The following is a 19,132-nucleotide window of genomic DNA, read 5'->3' on the forward strand; positions in this document are numbered from 1 at the left end:
CGATCTTGAATTTTGTGCTTGAAAGTTTCAAGATTCTGTGCTGTTGAGAGGCTTGGGAAAAGAGCAGACACTATTTCCACTTTATATATATAGTATGGTGTTCCATATGTATGGTGTTCCATATGTGCCATCTGGCGTCGCCTTTTTCGATGGGCGTCGCATTTTTCGACCGGGCATCGCATTTTTCATTACTTCATCGGAAAGACCTATGGATGTCAGGATCTCGTCCATCACCGGTACCGCCAGCTTATAATAAAACACTCGAAACTAGTCTAATAAAGAATGAAGTTATCTGTTGTGGAGATTCTCACACGTACGGCAACATTTGTCACAGAAAAAAGAAAATTAGACAGAAACGCATGTACATGTACGTGTAACCCCAGGGTCGATCAAGAAGCAGCAGCATTGACGAAAGAGCCTTTTCAAACAGTGACACTTTTCAAACCCAAATCCACATGCAGTCCTTAAGACCTTGGAAAGTCAATTCGTTGAGTAATAAACACAAGCCCCCCCCCCCGACAAAGAAAGATAAATGATCTCAAGCCCATGACCAGACGGTCTCCACCGGGGGAATGCCTGAACCACGGACCATTGCTTGAACAACTTCAAATGTGTGAAATACCTTTCTACCACTGTAATGAAAAAATAAGATCAGTCTTGGCTTCCTCTGCACAGATTTTCATGGTTCAAAAAGTGTTTTCGAAAAACTGTGCGTGATTTTGTATTGCTGACAACTTCTTTTAACCAAGAAAACGTAAAATTCCTCAAAGTTATGGTGCGTGACATTTTTTCGCCAAGAGTAGTTATATTTTAAATTATAGACCGTACTGCGATAAACGCTCCCTCGGGAAGCATGTCTGCAAGATGGCAAATACCATACCAACCAGAGTGAACAATGGGTTCGATTTTTGTGGCAACTAGTAATCATCAGTACGGAGACATTTTTCACTCAAAAAGCTTGCAGAAGTGAGAAACCAAATTGAGCGAGGTGAACTTCCACGACTAATCGAGTTTATTAAAGCGCTGTCAATTTATTTACATACAACTAATCGACGCATACATGCTAATTTAGCCGTTTCCATAATCATGAAAATATGTACGCACACTTTTAGCCTCCAAGTCAACAACTTCAGGTCCGGCTGGACCAAGGTTGACCATTTACGATTAATGGCTTATTCACATTGAAAGGCAACGGCGGGTTGAAAAATGCGACGGCGATTGAAAAATGCGACGGCGGTTGAAAAATGTGACGATGGTTGAAAAAATGCGACGCCCGTTAAAAAAAAGGGGACGCGGGATGTCACATATGGAACACCATACTCAACGTTTGTCCAGCTTCAATCAAGAAACATCAACGTTGAATTGTTACATTATTTTTTTTCTCATTATATCGTAGTTGTATGATATCTGTGCTTCCTATATATAACGAGTTTTGCCTTCACCCAACGTATATTAATAAGCACTGTATGCTCAGTGCTTGTCCGAGAGCTTGCGAAAAACCTCACAAGCTTACTCGGGTGGGACTCGAACCCACGACCTCATGCTTACTAGTGCAGATGTCTTAACCACTCGACCACCGAGGTTGCCGGGGTCAGCTGGCCGGTCCCAGTCAATCTGTGCTTCCTCATGCATACTGTGTTGTCTGCCGACAGTTCGAGGTGGAATCAAATCCAGTTGCTTGGTGTTCACCCCAGTATTTTTTGACGGAGGCATTTTCGCTGCTCAGCAATATCTGGAAGAGCGTCGGCGCGTCTGGAGTGCGGGACCCCATTGGCGTTGCTGCTGGGAGCTTTCGGCAACAAAACCCGGACGCGGGAGCAAGCCATTCGATTAACGATTAACGAGCAATGCAAGGTTAGGTACACCTCATTCGATACAGCAGTAGCGTTAGTTCTTCGGGTGGGAAAGGGCACTTGGTTATAGGAAAGTCAGTCATAAAGTCGGCACTTCGTCTGTTGCCAATATCGCCGCAAGATTATGAGCTGCTTGGTTTTTTGTTTGAGAATCGATATTACTTTGACAAGTGTCTTCCCATTGAATGTTCCATTTTTGTGTGCTTTATTCAAAAAATTCAGCACCTTCCTTGAATTTAGACTGAACAAAATGGAAGTCGGGGGTTATGTTACACTTTATTTGGATGATTTTTTGTTTGTTGGGACGATGAAGGACTCGTGTCAGAAATAACTTCCGAACTTCCATACCGTATGTGGGGAACTTGGCGTATCCACCGCTTTAGAAAAGACGGAGGGGCCTCTCTGCAGTCCTTACTTATTTGGGGCTTGAAATTAGCATTGATGAATGACAAGTGAAAGTACCCCGGGAGAAGGTGGGCACGCTCTCTGGTCAAATTCGGGCAGGACTTACAAAGCCAAAGGCAACGCTCTTTGCGATTACGGTTGGATCGCTCAATTTTGTGTGTAGGGCTATTCCATCCGGCCAAGCATTCACAAGACAGCATATTTCTTTATCGAGGGGCCTGACTCGACCTTGGCATAGGGCGCGTATTACAGCAGGGGCAAAGCTTGACCTTTTGATATGGCTAACGTTTGCGCGACTAGAGTAGCATCACCCCCCATAGGCAGGAAGGCTGAGAATCTTCGGACACACTCGCATTTCTCACGGATGCCGCGGCATCCGTAGGCTTTGGGGCATATTTCGGGGGAAAGTGGTTGCAGAGTCGGTGGCTGCAATGGAGGGCTTCGCCCCCTCCTATCGCCCTCTTCGAACTTTACCCTATCATTGTTGCTATGCTAGCATATGGGGTCCTCTTCTTGCCAATCACAAAGTTATCATCCAGTCAGATAACATTTCGGTTGTTCATACGATTAACGGTCAAACTGCCGAGGGAGTTGAGGCTATGCACCTGATTCGCTTACTACTCTTGGAGTGTTAGAAGTTTAATATCGTGTTCAAAGCCTCCCACATTCCGGGCATATTCAATGACAAAACTGATGCCTTATCTCGTTTCAGATGGAGCGCTTTAGTCCCACAGGCCGAGCCAGAGATGACTCCTTTCCCACCACTTCCCCAAATTTGGTAGGGTTTGAAATGCATAGGTTAATGCAGCTTGCTTTCACTCGCAACACATAAAGCCTACACATCAGGGTGGAATGCCTTTCGCCGTTTTCCCCAATCCAGGGCTAGTACTCAAGTCAATGACCCACAGTGCAAAGTTGAATTTATTGCGTGGCTGTCCATCCAGCAATATTCCCCAGCGACAATTGCGACGTGCGGTTGTCAGTTGTCAATGGTAAGCTCAATGAGGGAGCGGACCCCACAGCTTCTTTCTTGGTCATAAAATTACTGGAAGGTTGTAGACGCGGGGGTTCGCGTCGTGACCGATGATCCCCCATATCGCTTGCGTTACTCTCGAGCATTACGGAGATATTACCCGCAGTGTGTTCATCCCAATATGAAGCGACGCTTTTCCGCTCAGCTATGCTGCTGGCGTTCTACGGTTTTTAAAGGGTTAGTGAGTTTGCAGCGCCTTCTTGGTCCAATGTGCAGGACTCGGTTTTGCATATTTCAGATCCACACTTCCTGCAGGGCGGAGAGGGAGTAATTCTCTCCTTGCGTCAGACAAAGACAAACCAACATGGTCCCCTGCAGCTTGTCCATGTGGGCAGATGGACCAATGCTTCTCTTTGTCCGGTTCAAGCGCTCCACGCGTACCTGCAGTGTCGCCCACAAACACTTGGTCCACTTTTTTCATATGGACAGCCAGTCCCAACACGCTGTCAATTTAATAGGGGGTTGCAAATGGCATTAGTAGGCTGCGGTGTTACCAATGCGCACTAACGATCCCACTCATTCGGCATAGGGGCAGCTTCAACGGCCTTTGAAATGGGCGTTACCTTCGCCAATATACAACGCATGGGTCGATGGCGTTTGGATGCACTGGCCACCTACCTCCGTCCCTTTCCACCGGCAAACTTCAGTGCGTGTTGAGCATTTAAGCTATGTCCATGTATTTTGTTTTTAGGTCTGGCGCTGTGGCGAGAGACACATACACAAAATTAAACTGCCTTGTTTGTGTTCCTATCTTTCAGACGTTTGAGTATAATTGGCTTTTTCGCAATTTTGCGAAAAGACCCGTGTTCAAGAATTCTCCAAACGAAAAACCTCATGATGACGTCATCATGTGATTTACTAGTGATTTTTCAATATTTATTTCAGCCCATTGACTTTGTACACATTTTCAAACCACCCTTTGGGCAATTATCAGAGGTTTGATGAACATCAAAGTTACACACAACAAAGACCCTTATGAAAGAATTTTCCTAAAGTTATGACGTCATGATGACGCCATCACCAAACAAATAGTTCCAAAACAGCTCAGTGGTTGTTCACAACTACGTTCGTCTAGTTTCTTCTTCCTCTTCTGACCAAAAGCCCGTTTGTTTGGGGCCGGCACGTTTCTTCCACCATATGGTTCAAACCTTGCAGATATCTTAAGAAGGAACTGATTTAGACGAATATTTACTTCATGTGAAGATGACCTCGTTAAAATAAATGACAAATCACGTGACATTAAACGTGCATACTTTAAAGTACTATATCCCCTGAGGTATATGTCCAATTGGGCTCAAACCTTGCAGATATCTTGGAAAGGAAGTGCTTCAGGCAAACATTGACCTCATCTGATGATGACGTCGTTAAGTGAAAAATCACATGATATAAAAGGTGCATCCCTTGAAGTACTATATCTCCTGATGTACATGTCCCATGGGGTTGAAACTTGGCAGATGTTTTGAAAGAAGTTTTTTAGCTTTTTTCGCAAAACAACAAAAGGGAAAAATGTTTCAGATATCTAATCTGTGCCTTTTCCGCGATAAAATTAATGTTTTGTATTGTATATGTTATTGTACATGTCTTATTGGGTTGAAACCTTGCAGGTTGTTAGGAATGGAAGGTTTACACATGGAAATTGACCTCACGTGATGACAATATCATCAGCAGACGAGTCACGTGAAATTAAATGCTGCCTCATTTAAAGCACTATATCCCCTGAAGGGTATATCCAATTTTGTCCAAATCTTGCAGACATATTGAAAAGGGAGTGCTTTAGAGGAATTTGACCTTGTGTGATGATGACGTCATCAGGAGACAAGTCACAAGCCATATATCTCCTGAAGTAGTTGTCTGAACGGGTTCTCATCTTGCAGATATCTTGAGAAGGGAATGTTCTAGAGGAATAATGACCTTATTTGGTAATAACGTGATTTGGAGACAAGTCACATGACATTAAAGGTGCACTCTTTAAGGCCCAAATAACCCGAAGTACATGTCCGATTAGGGTCAAATCTTGCAGATATCATGAAAATGGAGTGCTTCAGCGCAAAATTAACCTCATGTGATGATGACGTCATCAGGAGAAAAGTCAAGTGACATTAAAGGTGCATTGTTTAAAGTGTTTAAAGCCCAATATCTCCTGAAGTACATGTTCTATCAGGTTGAAACTTTGCAGATAACTTAATTAAAACAGGGGTGTTTTATACGAAAAATGACTTGATATGATGATGCCGTCGTTGTTAAAATGTACAAACGAATGCGAAAAAGCACTCTGATCTGTTGGCAAACAAACAGATAGGCTGTAGTTTTTAGCTGTTTCAGCTAGAGCTGGAACAGCTTTTGTTTTTTTTTTAATTTTTTTTTGGGGGGGGGCTTTTTCGCAGTTTGCTTCTTCTTCTTCTTGTGCCCATGTCTTTGTACACAGTTTTTCTCCGCGGCACATTAGTCCCTTTCCAAGGTTCAATCTTCATCAAAGTTGCCTGAAGCAAAGACCCTTTGGCAAAGGTGTGCCAGGAAGTATGGCGTCATGATGAAGTCGTCCAATAATTTATTATTGATTTTTCAATATTTATTTCAGCCCAATCACTTTGTACACGTTTTGAGGCACAATTTTGGTACTTAAGTAATCGTTGATCGTCGTCAAGCACTGACTATAAAACAAAAATAATACTGAAATATTTACGTCATGATGACGTCATCGAGTCATTTATTATTAAATTTTAAATAGTTAAATTTTCTGTTAAATTCATAAAAATTCATATAAAATCAACCGTGACCTCCCGCAACATTCTGTTTGCAGCAAGTGGCAGGAAAATGTGGTCTTGAAATCATCTCGGTTGAAACTGGAAGTGGTCTATTGTTTAAAAATGGTACTGTAAAAAGGGTATCAAGTTGTTTTTAACAGTGCTAGTCTGTCAGGGTATTGTATTCTTCAAATCATCTACTGATGGCGTCACCTAATTATCGAGCGCCCTCTAGCGACAGGTTAGAAATTCCGAAAATGAATTGTGAATAGATGTTTGTTACAAAGTTTGTCCGAATCGCCTGAAAATTGATGTAGATGATCATCTTCACCCTGTCAGTACGTGTGTGAAGTTTGCAAATGGTGACGTCATCAGACCGGGAGTTACAATAAAAACTTCTTTTATTCTTCAAAATTCGGTAAAAAATCAACCGTAAGAGATATAAGCGTAAATTGCGCATGAGATGACAGCTAAAACATGGGAGTCAGCTGCATGAAGTGCATAATTGGTGTACTTTTTGACACACATGAAGCACCGCCGACAAAAAACCCCTTAAAGTATAAAAGTCAACTCGAAAATCCCATTTTGCACGCTCTGCATATGCTACTTTGTGTGTGGATGCCCAATATCCGCCTGCAACATAGACGGCGCACAGCGCGTAGGGCATACACTCGGGATTTGGCAAAATGCCGACCACGTGCTGCCGAGAGCAGATCGCAATGAATGGAACGCCAAAAGGTACAAATGTTTAAAATATTTAATCTGTGAATTTTCTGCATTAAGTATAATGTTTTGTATTGTATATTGTATTGTAAATGTCTTATTGGGTTTCAACCTTGCAAGTAGTTAAAAAGGGAAGGTTTACAAACGGAAATTGACCTCATGTGATGACAACGCGACATTAAATGTGAACTCTTTAAGGCCCCATATCTCCTGAAGCACATGTCTGATCTGGTTCAAATCTTGCAGATATCTTGAAAAGAGAGTGCTTTAGAGGAGTTTTGAGTGATGATGACATCATCAGTAGACGTGACTGACATTAAAGGTGCACCTTTTAAGGCACTTTATCTCCTGAAATAGATGTCCGATCGCGTTTAAATGTTGCTGTAAATGTTGATATCTTCAACAGCAAGTGCTTTGGAGAAATATTGACCTCATGGGATAATGATGTCATGAGTTGACAAGTCACGTGAAATGAAAAATGCATAATTTAAAGTTACAGCAAACAAAGACCCTAATACAAGAATTATTTTAAGTATATGACGTCATTATGAAGTCATCATGTGATTTAGACTTTAATTAATAATTATCTTAGCCCATTGACTTTGTACACTTTTTCAAGCTAGCATTTGGGTTAGTTTGAAAGGTTCGATCAACTTCAAAGTTACAGACAACAAAGACCCTAATGACAGAATTTTGCTAAATATAAGACGTTATAATGACTTCATCACAAATTTTTAAATCGATTTTTGGATATTAATTTTCGCCATAGCCTTTGTACACGTTTTTCAACAGCCTGTCTTCGGCACCTTGGTAAATCTGAATTGTTGCCTTCAATGTACACTTGAAGTCCCTAGTGAAGAGAGGCTCCCAGAAAGCTGCAGTTTTCCCCATAGGTTTTTACACGTTTTTCTGGTACGCAATATTATCGATCTTAGTGAGAGTAACCCTGAACATCGGCTGAAAATTGCTATGAGAACGAAAAAAATCGTATTTTTCGTCTTTGTTTGATTACATGTAAACCCAAGAGTCTAAAATCAAATAATATTTTAGAATTTTCTTTCAGTTTAAACGCAAATCACATGACATCATAAAGGAGCAGCTTTTTGCATAGGCAGGTGTTTTCAGTCCACTGACTTTGTACACATTTTCAAGCCACTATTTTGAAACCTTCGCCATGTTTGATCGCTATGAAAGTGATATGGAACAAAAACCCTTAGACAAGAATTCTTCAAAGAAAATGACTTCCTGATGATGTCATCATGTGATTTACTATTGATTTTTCAATATTTATTTAAGCTCATTGGCTTGGTCCACATTTTCAAGCCACCATTTGGGCAATTATCAGAGGTTTGATCAACATCAGAGTTACACACAACCAAGACCCTTATGAAAGAATTTTCCTAAAGTTATGACGTCCTGATGATGTCATCACCAAACAGAAAGTTCCGAAACAGCTCAGTGGTTGTTGACCTCAGTGGTTGTTCACAACCACGTTCCTCTAGTTTCTTCTTCCTCTTCTGACCAAAAGCCCGTTTGTTTTGTGCACGTTTCTTCCATCATCGACTTTAAATATTATGTTTATGTTGTAAAAATCCATATAAAATCAACTGTGGTCTCCCGCAGCGTTCTGTTTGCGGCAAGTGCCAGAGTAAAATTGGGTCTTCAATTCATCTCGTGTTGGTCAAATCACGTGACCCTTCATTCCAGTCGAAACCGGAGTGGGCTTATTGTTTAAATAATTAAAAATTGTAAAAAGGTATCAAGTTGTTCTCAACGGTGTTCGTCTCTTGGATTCTGTAAATCATCTACTGGAAACGACACGTAACTGCAAAGCGCCTAGTGAGAAAAATTCTGAAAAATAAATTTTGAATGGATGTCTGTGGCGAAGTTTGTCCAAATAGCCTGAAAATTGATGTAGACTATTATCTTAACCCAGTTAACACACGAAGGAAATTTGCGGCCGATGACGTCATCAGATCGGAAGTTATGATATAAAGCTCTTTTATTCTTCAGAATTCGGTTAAAAATCAACAGTAACAGATTTAAGCATGAATTGTTCATTACATGGTAGCTAAAACATTGAAGTCAACTGCATGCACGAAGTGCATAAGTGGTATACTTCTTCACACAGATGAAGCGCCGACGACCGTGACGACCCCCCCTTAAAATACTTGCGAACTCGAAAACCCCTTTCGCGTACTGTAGATTGGCTGTTGTTTGCGAGGACGCTCAATATTTGCCTGTAACGTGTGGCCATCAGCACACAGTGCGTAGAGCATCAACTCAGGACCTGGCAAAATGCCGAGCACGTTGTGCTGAGAGTATATCGCATTGTATGGAACGCCAAAATGAATAAGTGTTTTAAATCTCTAATCTGTGCTCTTTCCGCGATAACCACAACGAAGTGTATTGTATTTTGTATTGTACACGTTTCATTGGTTGAAACCTTGCAGATAGTTAGGACGGGAAGGTTTATTGGAGATTGACCTCTGGTGATGACAATATCGCCAGCAAACGAGTCACGTGATATGAAAGGTGCACTCTTCATAGCGCTTTATCTCTTGAAGTGCATGTCCAATTGGGTTCAAACCTTGCATATATCTTGAAAGGGAATTAATTTAGACGATTATTGACCTCATGTGATAATGACGTCATCAGGAGACAAGTCAAATGACATTCAAGGTGCACTTTTTAAAACTCTATATCTCCTGAAGGATATCTCCAGCTGGGTTCAAACCTTGCTGATATCTTGGAAAGGAAGTGATTTAGACGATTATTGATCTTATTTGATGTTGACATCACCAGGTAACAAGTCCTGTGATCTTAAAAATTCAGCCCTCTATCTCATGAAGTACATATCTCATCGAGTTGAAACTTTGGAGGTAACAAGAAAAGGAAGTGTTGTAATCGAATATTAACCTGATGAGATGATGACGTCATCAGGTAACAGGTTACTGTTAACTGTTTAAAGCTCCATATCTCCCGAAGTCATGGATTTGAAACTTTGCAGACATTGTGCACATTTTCTTCCACCATCGACTATGGTCCTTTTGCAACTTCATATCTTCATCAAACTTATATAATTGAAAGACCTTAGCACACGTTTTCAAGGCTTTGTTTTGGAAACTTGACCATCTTTGATCATCATTACAACAAGTAAAGTTACAACAAGCAAAAAAAGGCAAAAAAACTTAACAGAAATACGTCGTGATGACGTCACCGAGTGATTTATAACGATCTTTACATATTTATTTTGGCCCATTGACTTTGTACACGTTTTCAAAGCATAATTTTTGTTACTTGGCGATCTTCATTCGTCATCAAAGTGACAGCCGGCAAAGACCATAATGCAAAATATAAGCTTAGTTTATGAAGTCATGATGACGGTATCGCCTTATTTTACATTGATTTTTGAAGATATAATTTTCCCCATAGGTTTTTCTAAACGTTTTTCAACTTATCAATATTAACTGAGTACTCCTTTCTTTCGGCTCAAGATTACTTTAAGAACGAAAGAGAAATCGGGTACTTGACGCTTTGTTATTTGATTCAAAATAAAGACCCTGATGCAAGATTTATTGAAAATGAATGATGTCATGAAGACGTCAACACCTTATTTTGTATTGATTTTTAATACTTTATTTTTCCCCATATGTTTTGAACACGTTTTTCTAATTAACACAAGTGAACTAGTAGTCCTTTACTTCGGCTCAAGATTACTATAAGAACGAAAGGCTAATCGGGTACCTTACGTCTTTTATTTGATTTGAAATATGCTTTAGAGTCCGAATAAGAAGTAATATTTCAGAAAGAAATTGTTCAGTTGAAGGGCAAAAAAGAAAATTAAAGGAGCAGTGTTTCTGCAAACGAGTTTATGGCCCGTTGTCTTTGTACACGTTTTCAAACTACGATTTTGAAACCTTGGCGATGTTTGTTCGTTATCAACGTGACAGCCAACAAAGACCCTAGTGCAACAATTATTGTAAATAAATAACGTCATGATGACGTCATCATGTCACTTATTATTAAATGTTGAATATTTAAATATTCTGTTAAAATTTAAAAATTCATATAAAATAAATCGTGGCTTCCCGCAACAACTTTTGGGCCAAGTGCCAGAGTATACATTCGGCCTTCAATTCAGCTTGTGTGGGTCAAATCACATGACCCTTCTTTCCGGCTGAAACCGGAAGTACGCTTATTGTTTAAAAGTGGTAATAGGTATTAGGGTTTTCTATGGAACTAGTCCGTTGGTGTCAGTGCTGGGTTGAAAACTTGCTTATATCTTGGAAAGAAAGTGCTTTGGGCAAATATTGAGCTCATTTAGGGATGATATGTCATCGAACAATAAATCTCGTGACATTAAAGGTGCATACTTTAAAGTACTATATCTCCTGAAGTATATGTCCAATTGGGTTCAAACCTTGCAGATATCTTGGAAAGGAAGTGCTTTAGGCAAACATTGACCTCATCTGATGATGACGTCATTAAGTGACAGATTACTTGATATTAAATGTGCATCCTTTAAAGTACTATATCTCCTGGAGTACATGTCCCATTGAGTTGAAACTTGCCAGGTGTTTTGAAAGGAACGTATTACAGACACCTCACGTGATGACGACGACGGTACGTGAGGGTCCGGTAAAGTAACCGGCGGGCACGGTCGAAGTCGTTAATCTCCACACGTTGAATGGGGGTCACGTATGTTTCACTCCCATTCAACGTGTGGAAATTGACGACCGTTGACAATTTACCCTCCTTTTTTTCTTTCTTCAACAATGCAAAGCTCAGAATTTGTCAAATGAACATCGTGTAATAGTGCAGTGAACTGCAGTTACCATACTGCGCCACCAAAACGCACGTGTACAGTACATGTACATGGATACACGTACGATCGACCGTACTGTTTGCTCTTCATACCTAACCTTTTACTTCGGTGAAAAACTTTCCCCCCAACGTCAGTGCCCATTATAAACACTTTGTAGACCAACAGATGTGGCAACTCTCCATGCATTTTATGCATAAGAGTTACTGTAATAGGAAAAGCAGAAAGTGAAATGTCTGGAAATTGGAAATTTCGAGAAACCCAGACATCGCTATAGCTCCGAAGGAGCGGGCATGATCAATTTGGACCATACCATTATCATAGGGGGGTGATACAATTATCATAATATCATAATCATAACCAACAGCCTAAAACTTGCCTCATAACCTGAAGTAAACTTCTGCAGCTTCATAACGAAACTTTGATTTCGAACCCCGCATCCCCCAAGATATCTGATAAGAATTCCTGAGATTCTGATCAAACAATGACCAACAAAAAGGTAGGGGCGTGTTCTGTGTCCCACATCTTACTTCAGATCATATAGACAATGACAGCACCAAACAGTCGTAGGTTTTGCGTCCCCCACCAAAATGAAAACGTTTTTCATATGGTTAGGGCAGTGATTCAATTGTATTGAAATCTCAATTTTTTTGGATCGAGTCTTATAAAGATCCTCTGTTTTTTTCGTCAGTTAATTTAGATTGGACTTAAACAACCTCTCCCCGACAGCCCTCTAATTTTTTTCCTGACGTATTTAAATATAAATGCCCATCTTCAAATAACGAGGTATTTCATTTATACATGCAGTGGTGTATCCTGATTTGTGTGGGTGAGCAGGTGTGTGGTACCGGGTGGGTTGTGTGGGGATCAATTGTAAGGCAAAGGCTTTTTCTCTTCATCCCGGTGTCAATTGACTAACTAATTAGGGCAAAATCGGGATCGGCCGTGCTACTACATTACAAATCTGTCAATAATTTTTCTAATGTTTATTCCTCTACGTATGGAATATAAACTATGAATAGCAGAACCGAACTTCTTTTGTGTAGAAAGAGAAAGTTTGTACGGGCCAAATTCATCCTTGTGTCGTTACAAACAATACTAACTCTACTTGTTTTAATTTGAGCACACTGCTTCCTGATTTTATACGCAGAGTAATACAATTTTTGTTTGGGGTGACAGTGACTGCAAACATTGACTCGCTATATTTATGATTTGGTTCCACTAATGCTCGTTACAATAGAAGTCGTTAATATATTTTTCTTTTTGGTGAGGACGTCTTATATTTACAAACACTCTGTCAGGGATAGCAAGAATAAAGAAAAGGCAAAGTATTAGGCTTCAAAGAGCAGACTATTTTTAGCTCTGATATGCCAATAATTGTCTAGTAGCTTGTAAAGATATCGATATCTGAATGTCATATCTGTTCTGTCGAGTTCTTCATAGTAGTGATCAGAGGAATCTTGAAGAAACTTATATTAAAACGTTTTTCTCTTTTGAACGATTGACTGTAGTTTCTGTATTTAAAGAAACACAAACACACAAACAAACACGACCTTCAAAGGAACTCGCTGTTCCTTTGCATTTAAAAGAGGTGAATTTATACACATTAAGATCAATACAAAATCTGAGAAACAGCACAAATTTCAGACGTTATTGCTCAGTAAAACATCAACTTATAAGTCAGACAGAGCGTGTGAAAGAAAATCACTAAATTACTGTAAGGCATATCAATTATCCGTTTGTATTATCACCTTACCTTCATATGTCACTCCGAAACCCTCCATCGCTAGAAGCAACCCGAAAACGAATTGCATGCCAATGGGCCGCCACAGCAGTTGTTCCATTTGAAGAGCAATGCTGACAAAGTGACGTACAAAAATGAGAAGATGTTTGATCTATTAATCTAGTTATCCAATATTTCACCTTCTAGTATAATTTCACCTTCTAATTCATTTTTTCCAAACCCATGCCCATTTCACCTTAAAATCTAGGCCTACTTGGAAGAAAGCACAAGTCTCGACCTAGTAGGTCGTGCGGCCCAAGTCTACGTTTATTGTAGGCTGCCTTGTGCCATTTAAAATATCTGTTTTCATTTGCATATTTGATTCCCGCTTGTAAATGGGTTGTATGAAGGTTTCTGGTTTCTGACCCTCCGTGACCTAACAGGAATTCATTGCGACATTTTGTTCGTCATTACTAAAAATGCTACTGTCCGATCTGTACTAGTAAAACAATAATTTGAGGGGGAATAAAGCACACTGTACTCACCTAGTAGTTTCCCAGAATAAAACGACCAACGTGAATGATCTTTCATAATTTGTACGCCTAACGGTAACCTCTAAATTGTTGTGGTAAGCTTACGTTTTCGTTTCCGCTTGTCACGGTTTATTTTTATATAAGTATATTCAGATTAAAAGTGAAATGGTTCCTACCTGTGTTCCAAAATGAAATATTGACATTAGACTCATTTGAAACTGAAATTAAAGCACCATACATTTTGCACTGTGTGAAATGAAGCCAAACTCAATAAGTCTTATTTACCTTTGTCATAATTATGAAGGACATTTTTATCACAGCTAGAATAGAACTTGGTCCTTTTGAGGAAGGATGATTATAAGTTGAAGTATACTGTATATAATCTAAAAAATCATTGCTCAGTTGACCTGTTTATATTAAAATCCAGTTAGATGCTAAAGACATGGTTGTTATCCTCTTTACCAATGTTAACACGAAATGATGTACGGACATTATGACAAAATCTCAGCGATAACAATCTACGGAGCCTGAAAGGGGACCCCTGATGGCGCTTCCGTACCCTTGGTTAGGAAATCGAGTGTGCAAACAATCTTTGAATTTGTAATATTTTTCTTCCAGTTAATTCTTTAAAAAGTTCAACTCGGGAAAGTGCCTTCGGAAAATATTTCGTGGCATTTCCTCCTGACCTAAAAGAGAAATATCCTTCTAAAATTGACCCCTGACTTCCGGAAACTAAAAAAAAAAATTAAGAACAGTGCAATTTCGTGGTCTCGTTCGTAGATAAACATTTATGGAATTTAACTTTACGGTAGTCTGTCGGTAAAGCCAAACTAGAAAAATATCAAAATATTCTACGGTTTTTTAAAGTTATATGGAAACAAACCTAAAGCAATAGTTTATGTCACAATGTGAGAAGTTTATAAATCATGTTTACATTAAAACCACAAGTTGGGAAATATGTAAACCGTGTTTATATAAATATTGGTAGAAAGTAAATTATTGTGCTAAGAGTTACTTTCAGATTTGAGTTTGTCCCCACACACCCACTGCAGAATGTTGATGGCTATTCTAAACCAAATTTGTCAGAGAATACATAGTGGCAAGGAATGTTATGCAAATTAATCATGCTTGAGTAACTTTAGTCCAAGGCACTCCCCTGTGTGTGTGCTGTTAGGCACTACCAATGCAGCCTTAGTGTTGTATGGAAGGGTAGTCCACCTGTGTGTTGAGGTTCATGTCCTGCATGTACTGTACATAGGGCGTGGCCCTGAAGAAAAGCCAGTTTGGAAATCAAACTGTAAGTTAATTTCACTTGGTTTATATTTATGTTTATGCCTATTTTGTATCAGATAATTGTAAGCTCATTTAAAAGATGTGTTTAAATGGCCAAAAATTATTGAAGGTTATTTGGAATCTTTTTCAAAGGGTTTCCCCTGAGGGGAACTTAAAACCTTGCTAGTTCTGAGTGAACCATTTGTTCGGAATGAACCACCTTCATTCTGAGGGAATCGTTTGTTCTGAGTGAACAACCGTCATTTTGAAGAGATCATTATATTTGTTCTGAGTGAACAACCATCTTTATGAATGAACGAGCTCCAGCATAGCTCCACAGTTCTTAGTGAACTAGCCACCCCACCCAGCTCGAGGTGAAACAGTACGGAGAGGTTTAAGGCCGACCATCAGGCTAGCAGGGAGAACCGTCCTTCGACCTTCCTGGAAGATCAGCCCAGGTGCTGATGTTCATCCGTGCACCCACCTGGAGACAGCTTCAATCCAAGGAGCTGGCAGACATCTTGTAGAGAACTGCATGGTACACGGGCGTGGGCATGATTCCATCCATGCAAACTGTTGACTGTTGTGAAGGTGGCCTGGTGGGGCTTGAATAATTAAATAATTAGTTATAAAGATTTATTTGTTTTATTTATTTTCAGGAAACGGCCGTAGGGGGGATATAATTAGGTATTTACACATTTTACTAATTCGATTAGAAACTGGATTTGGGTACAAGTGGTTTTTTTTTTGGTAGAATAAATGTACGGCGTAAGGCAAACTTCACAGAATCCTGGAACCCATCGACTGCAGGTACTGGTTAATCTTTGCAACGTTGTACAATTTCGTTTTTAATGTAGGCACGGGGAGTGAAAACAAACGTTAAGACCTAGGAATGATATTTTCGAAAGTGAAGGGTTGTTAATGAAATCTGTTTTTATCAATCTCCAGGTGACTTTTCCTAAATATTACTTGAAGAAGAAAAAGGTAAAATTCCAATATGATTGTCTCAATGGGTAGTTTCAGAATAATTTTTCCCAACATTACCGAATGTGATAGGGTGGCCCCACGTAAAATCCCCACAGGCAGAGTGCTCGAAGGTTTCGGAATCTTATTTCGTGACCTTTTCCTTTCAGGCTCTATTTTATAACCCTCAGATAAAATGCATTATTCACACACGGTTTGTTGATAAGCTTTCGTTCAGTCAGTTGTTTGTTGCCACGTTGTTTGAAGTGTAGGCTCCCAGGCTACCCGCGTCCCTCCTTCCTTGCTTAGGAAGCCCAGGGTGTTCATATTTAGAGCGTAACTAACTGCATGAAGAAATACAAATATAAAATTGTTATAATTCAATCTGCCGGGCAAAATGGCCTGCGCAAAAAGACCACTTTGGCATAGCCATCCCAAGCCGCCGTTTGTCTAGCTTTGATCAACGTGTTCGTCAGCCGCACGGTACTGGCTAGCTATCTAGCCATTGTTGTTTGTCGTGTGCAGTGGAAAAAAATCAAGGCGAACAGCGACCTCACGCAGCAAGCGTGATATGCAGATCAGCTGAACCCGTGCGAAAATCTTGCACTAACTGCCCACGGAGGCTTATCTCTTTCTTTATTTTGCGCGAAATTTCTTGCGCAAAGCTTGTATGGGAAATAGCGCCCTCACGAGTCGAGATCACGAAAGGTCACTCGTGCAATGCCACCCCATTGACTAATAGTAATGTGGCGCCGCGCCCCTCCTCCTCGAGGCGCCCTCCTCCTCGAGGCGCGGAGCGTTGGACGGCACGCCGGAGAGTCCCTGAGCGGCTAGGGACGAGTCCGTTGGGACCAAAGTATACCGCCCCCCAAGAAATTTGGTCTTTGTCGAAATGAAGGCTAATCTGATTGGTCAAAACTTAATGACGTAACCCGGACTGACCTGACTTGAAATAAACTTCGCCTGGACACCTGACATATAATACAATTAATAAGCGGCTGGTTTATTCATCAACACACTCAACCAATACACCAGTAGAGGGCGCTATTGACGGGAGACTGTGTGATTATACGTGACTGGACTTCGCCCAGAGCAGCGAACACCACAATTAATTGTGGGCATCCAGTGCCGAATCATGGACTGTAGCAAGTCTACGGGCTTATTGTCAGGGCTGCATTACACGCAACTCACGTCACGAGATAGCAATCTGCCCTTGCATAGACCGCAAGCTCATATCAGGAACTATACCGCACCACCAATTAGCCCCTCAACCTACCGAGCCTCTCAACAACACACACACCGCTCGGACTTGGGCATAATCACACTAGGCTAGGTGACTTGAACCCTTGCACAGGATTCTCGACCCTTACCTCAGGATCAGCCCTTGATCATGACAACCAAAGATTGTATAGCGCCGCGCAGCGGCGCAAGATGGGCAACTCTCCGCTGAAACGCGTAATCGCCATGGGTGCCATTTTGGTGTGATATTGCGCCACAGTATAATGCGCGAAGTACAAAAAATGTACATGCACACTGTACGTTTCTGGCCGGCGTTCCGTGTACGCATGGATCGCGAAGCATAATGTCGTCGACGTGTGCAGCCATCAACCATTTTTTTTCTCCTCCAGGTCTATGCATCAACAGCAAGTAGGCTCAAGAAAAGCTCGGAACTATCATTCTTACATTTTCCCAAGAACAAAGAAAGGCGAGTAGTAATTTAAATAGTGCAAAGTGAAATTTACCAAAAAAATAGGCATACAATAGCGGAAAACACATAGCCTAAGTTAGATTGAGCCCCTAAATTAATGGCCTTCATATTTGTAATGAGCGTCTGACCCGTGAATGCATGTACATTGTAATTGGCTTAACATTCTACTAAACACCTAGGCATACGCTACAAATATTTACTGGCATATTGGACAAAGGATGAAAACCACACCACCTTCTTTAGGAGTTTTATCAAGCTTTCTTTATTTCACAGACAGTATGGACAGTGAAAACAACAAAAGCGCACAAACTGCACAGTTTGTAAATTCAGACTTGTTGCCGTAAAGAAAAAAAAACTTGAATTTTACTATGTGCTTACATTTTATTTGATGTTTCCATTTCAATACAGATGCCAATTTTATGTTCAAAACACCCACATGAAGGATCTTCTGAAGAGAACCCAATGGTGTCTCTACACAAACTTCTGCCTGTGTTCCAATTATTTTGAACCCAGTCAGTTTACCAATCACCTCCAAACAAGCTGAAATGGAATGAAGTGCCCACAATGTTTGAGGTCCCAAACCCACCAAAACTTGTGACACCTCAACGATAAAAACGAGGATGCTAAAGGAAGCTTGAGCCAGATGGGACATAAAAAAGTCCACTAAAACTGGCCAAAAGAAAATAAATACATACAGATATACGTACACGTATCATATACATGTGTATATACAATTAAAATTGCCTATCAATCTTTGTCTGTACATTCAAGTTTATCAGTGACTTTGTCATCACACGGACCCATTACACATTACATTGGCTAAACGCTGAATTTGAGTTAAAGTTAATGCGCAATATGGGGTTCAGCCAATGGATGCTTGATTTATATATGCATATATGTATTCTTTGACTAAAAAATGTTGCACACGATCATAGTAGATGGTCCCTTAACTGAAGATGGCATTCATCATAGGAAAACCAAAAAAGCTCTACTCAAGGAAAGAGTCAAAACATCTCGACTGAGAGAGAAAGTGCAACGGCTTCAGAACATCCCCTCACATGTTACCACTCCAGCTGAAATCATGAGCAACCTCACCAAAGGTGCTACTCGGTACATGGATGAACCAGATGTTTTTCTTTGCTTCTCAAATTGACAAATACGCAACTCATCAAGGTGTGTAAATGTTAGAGGTAGAAGATGGTGTTATACAAAGTAATTGCCTTGTCTCTTGATTCTGAAATTAATTGATTGTATGCCAACTAGGATGCAGTAATGTGAAACTGTACAATACACTTGCAATTTCAGAGGAAAACAATACTTCTTGCTTAATGAAAAAAAAGGTCATTTGCA

At 40.3% G+C, this 19,132-nt stretch overlaps 1 protein-coding gene across 2 annotated transcripts in view; it reads right to left on the reverse strand.

Annotated features, from left to right (window-relative positions):
• The window catches only part of LOC147800271 (scavenger receptor cysteine-rich domain superfamily protein-like), a 46,983-nt gene extending 32,432 nt beyond the window's left edge, over window positions 1–14,551 (reverse strand). For both annotated transcript variants that reach the window (XM_087138760.1, XM_087138757.1), the window contains exons 1-2: window positions 13,852–14,551; window positions 13,340–13,440 (exon numbers count right to left, since the gene is read on the reverse strand). In XM_087138760.1, coding sequence (XP_086994886.1) covers window positions 13,340–13,427 — 88 coding nt within the window. In that variant the 5' untranslated portion in view covers window positions 13,428–13,440; window positions 13,852–14,551. The remainder of the gene's footprint in view (window positions 1–13,339; window positions 13,441–13,851) is intronic.
• Window positions 14,552–19,132: the final 4,581 nt, after the last annotated feature.

This window comes from Acanthaster planci, linkage group LG01 (genome assembly GCF_054643075.1).
Source record: "Acanthaster planci isolate LZ-2023a linkage group LG01, COTS_SCS, whole genome shotgun sequence".
In the NCBI taxonomy this organism is placed as follows: Eukaryota; Metazoa; Echinodermata; class Asteroidea; order Valvatida; family Acanthasteridae; genus Acanthaster; species Acanthaster planci.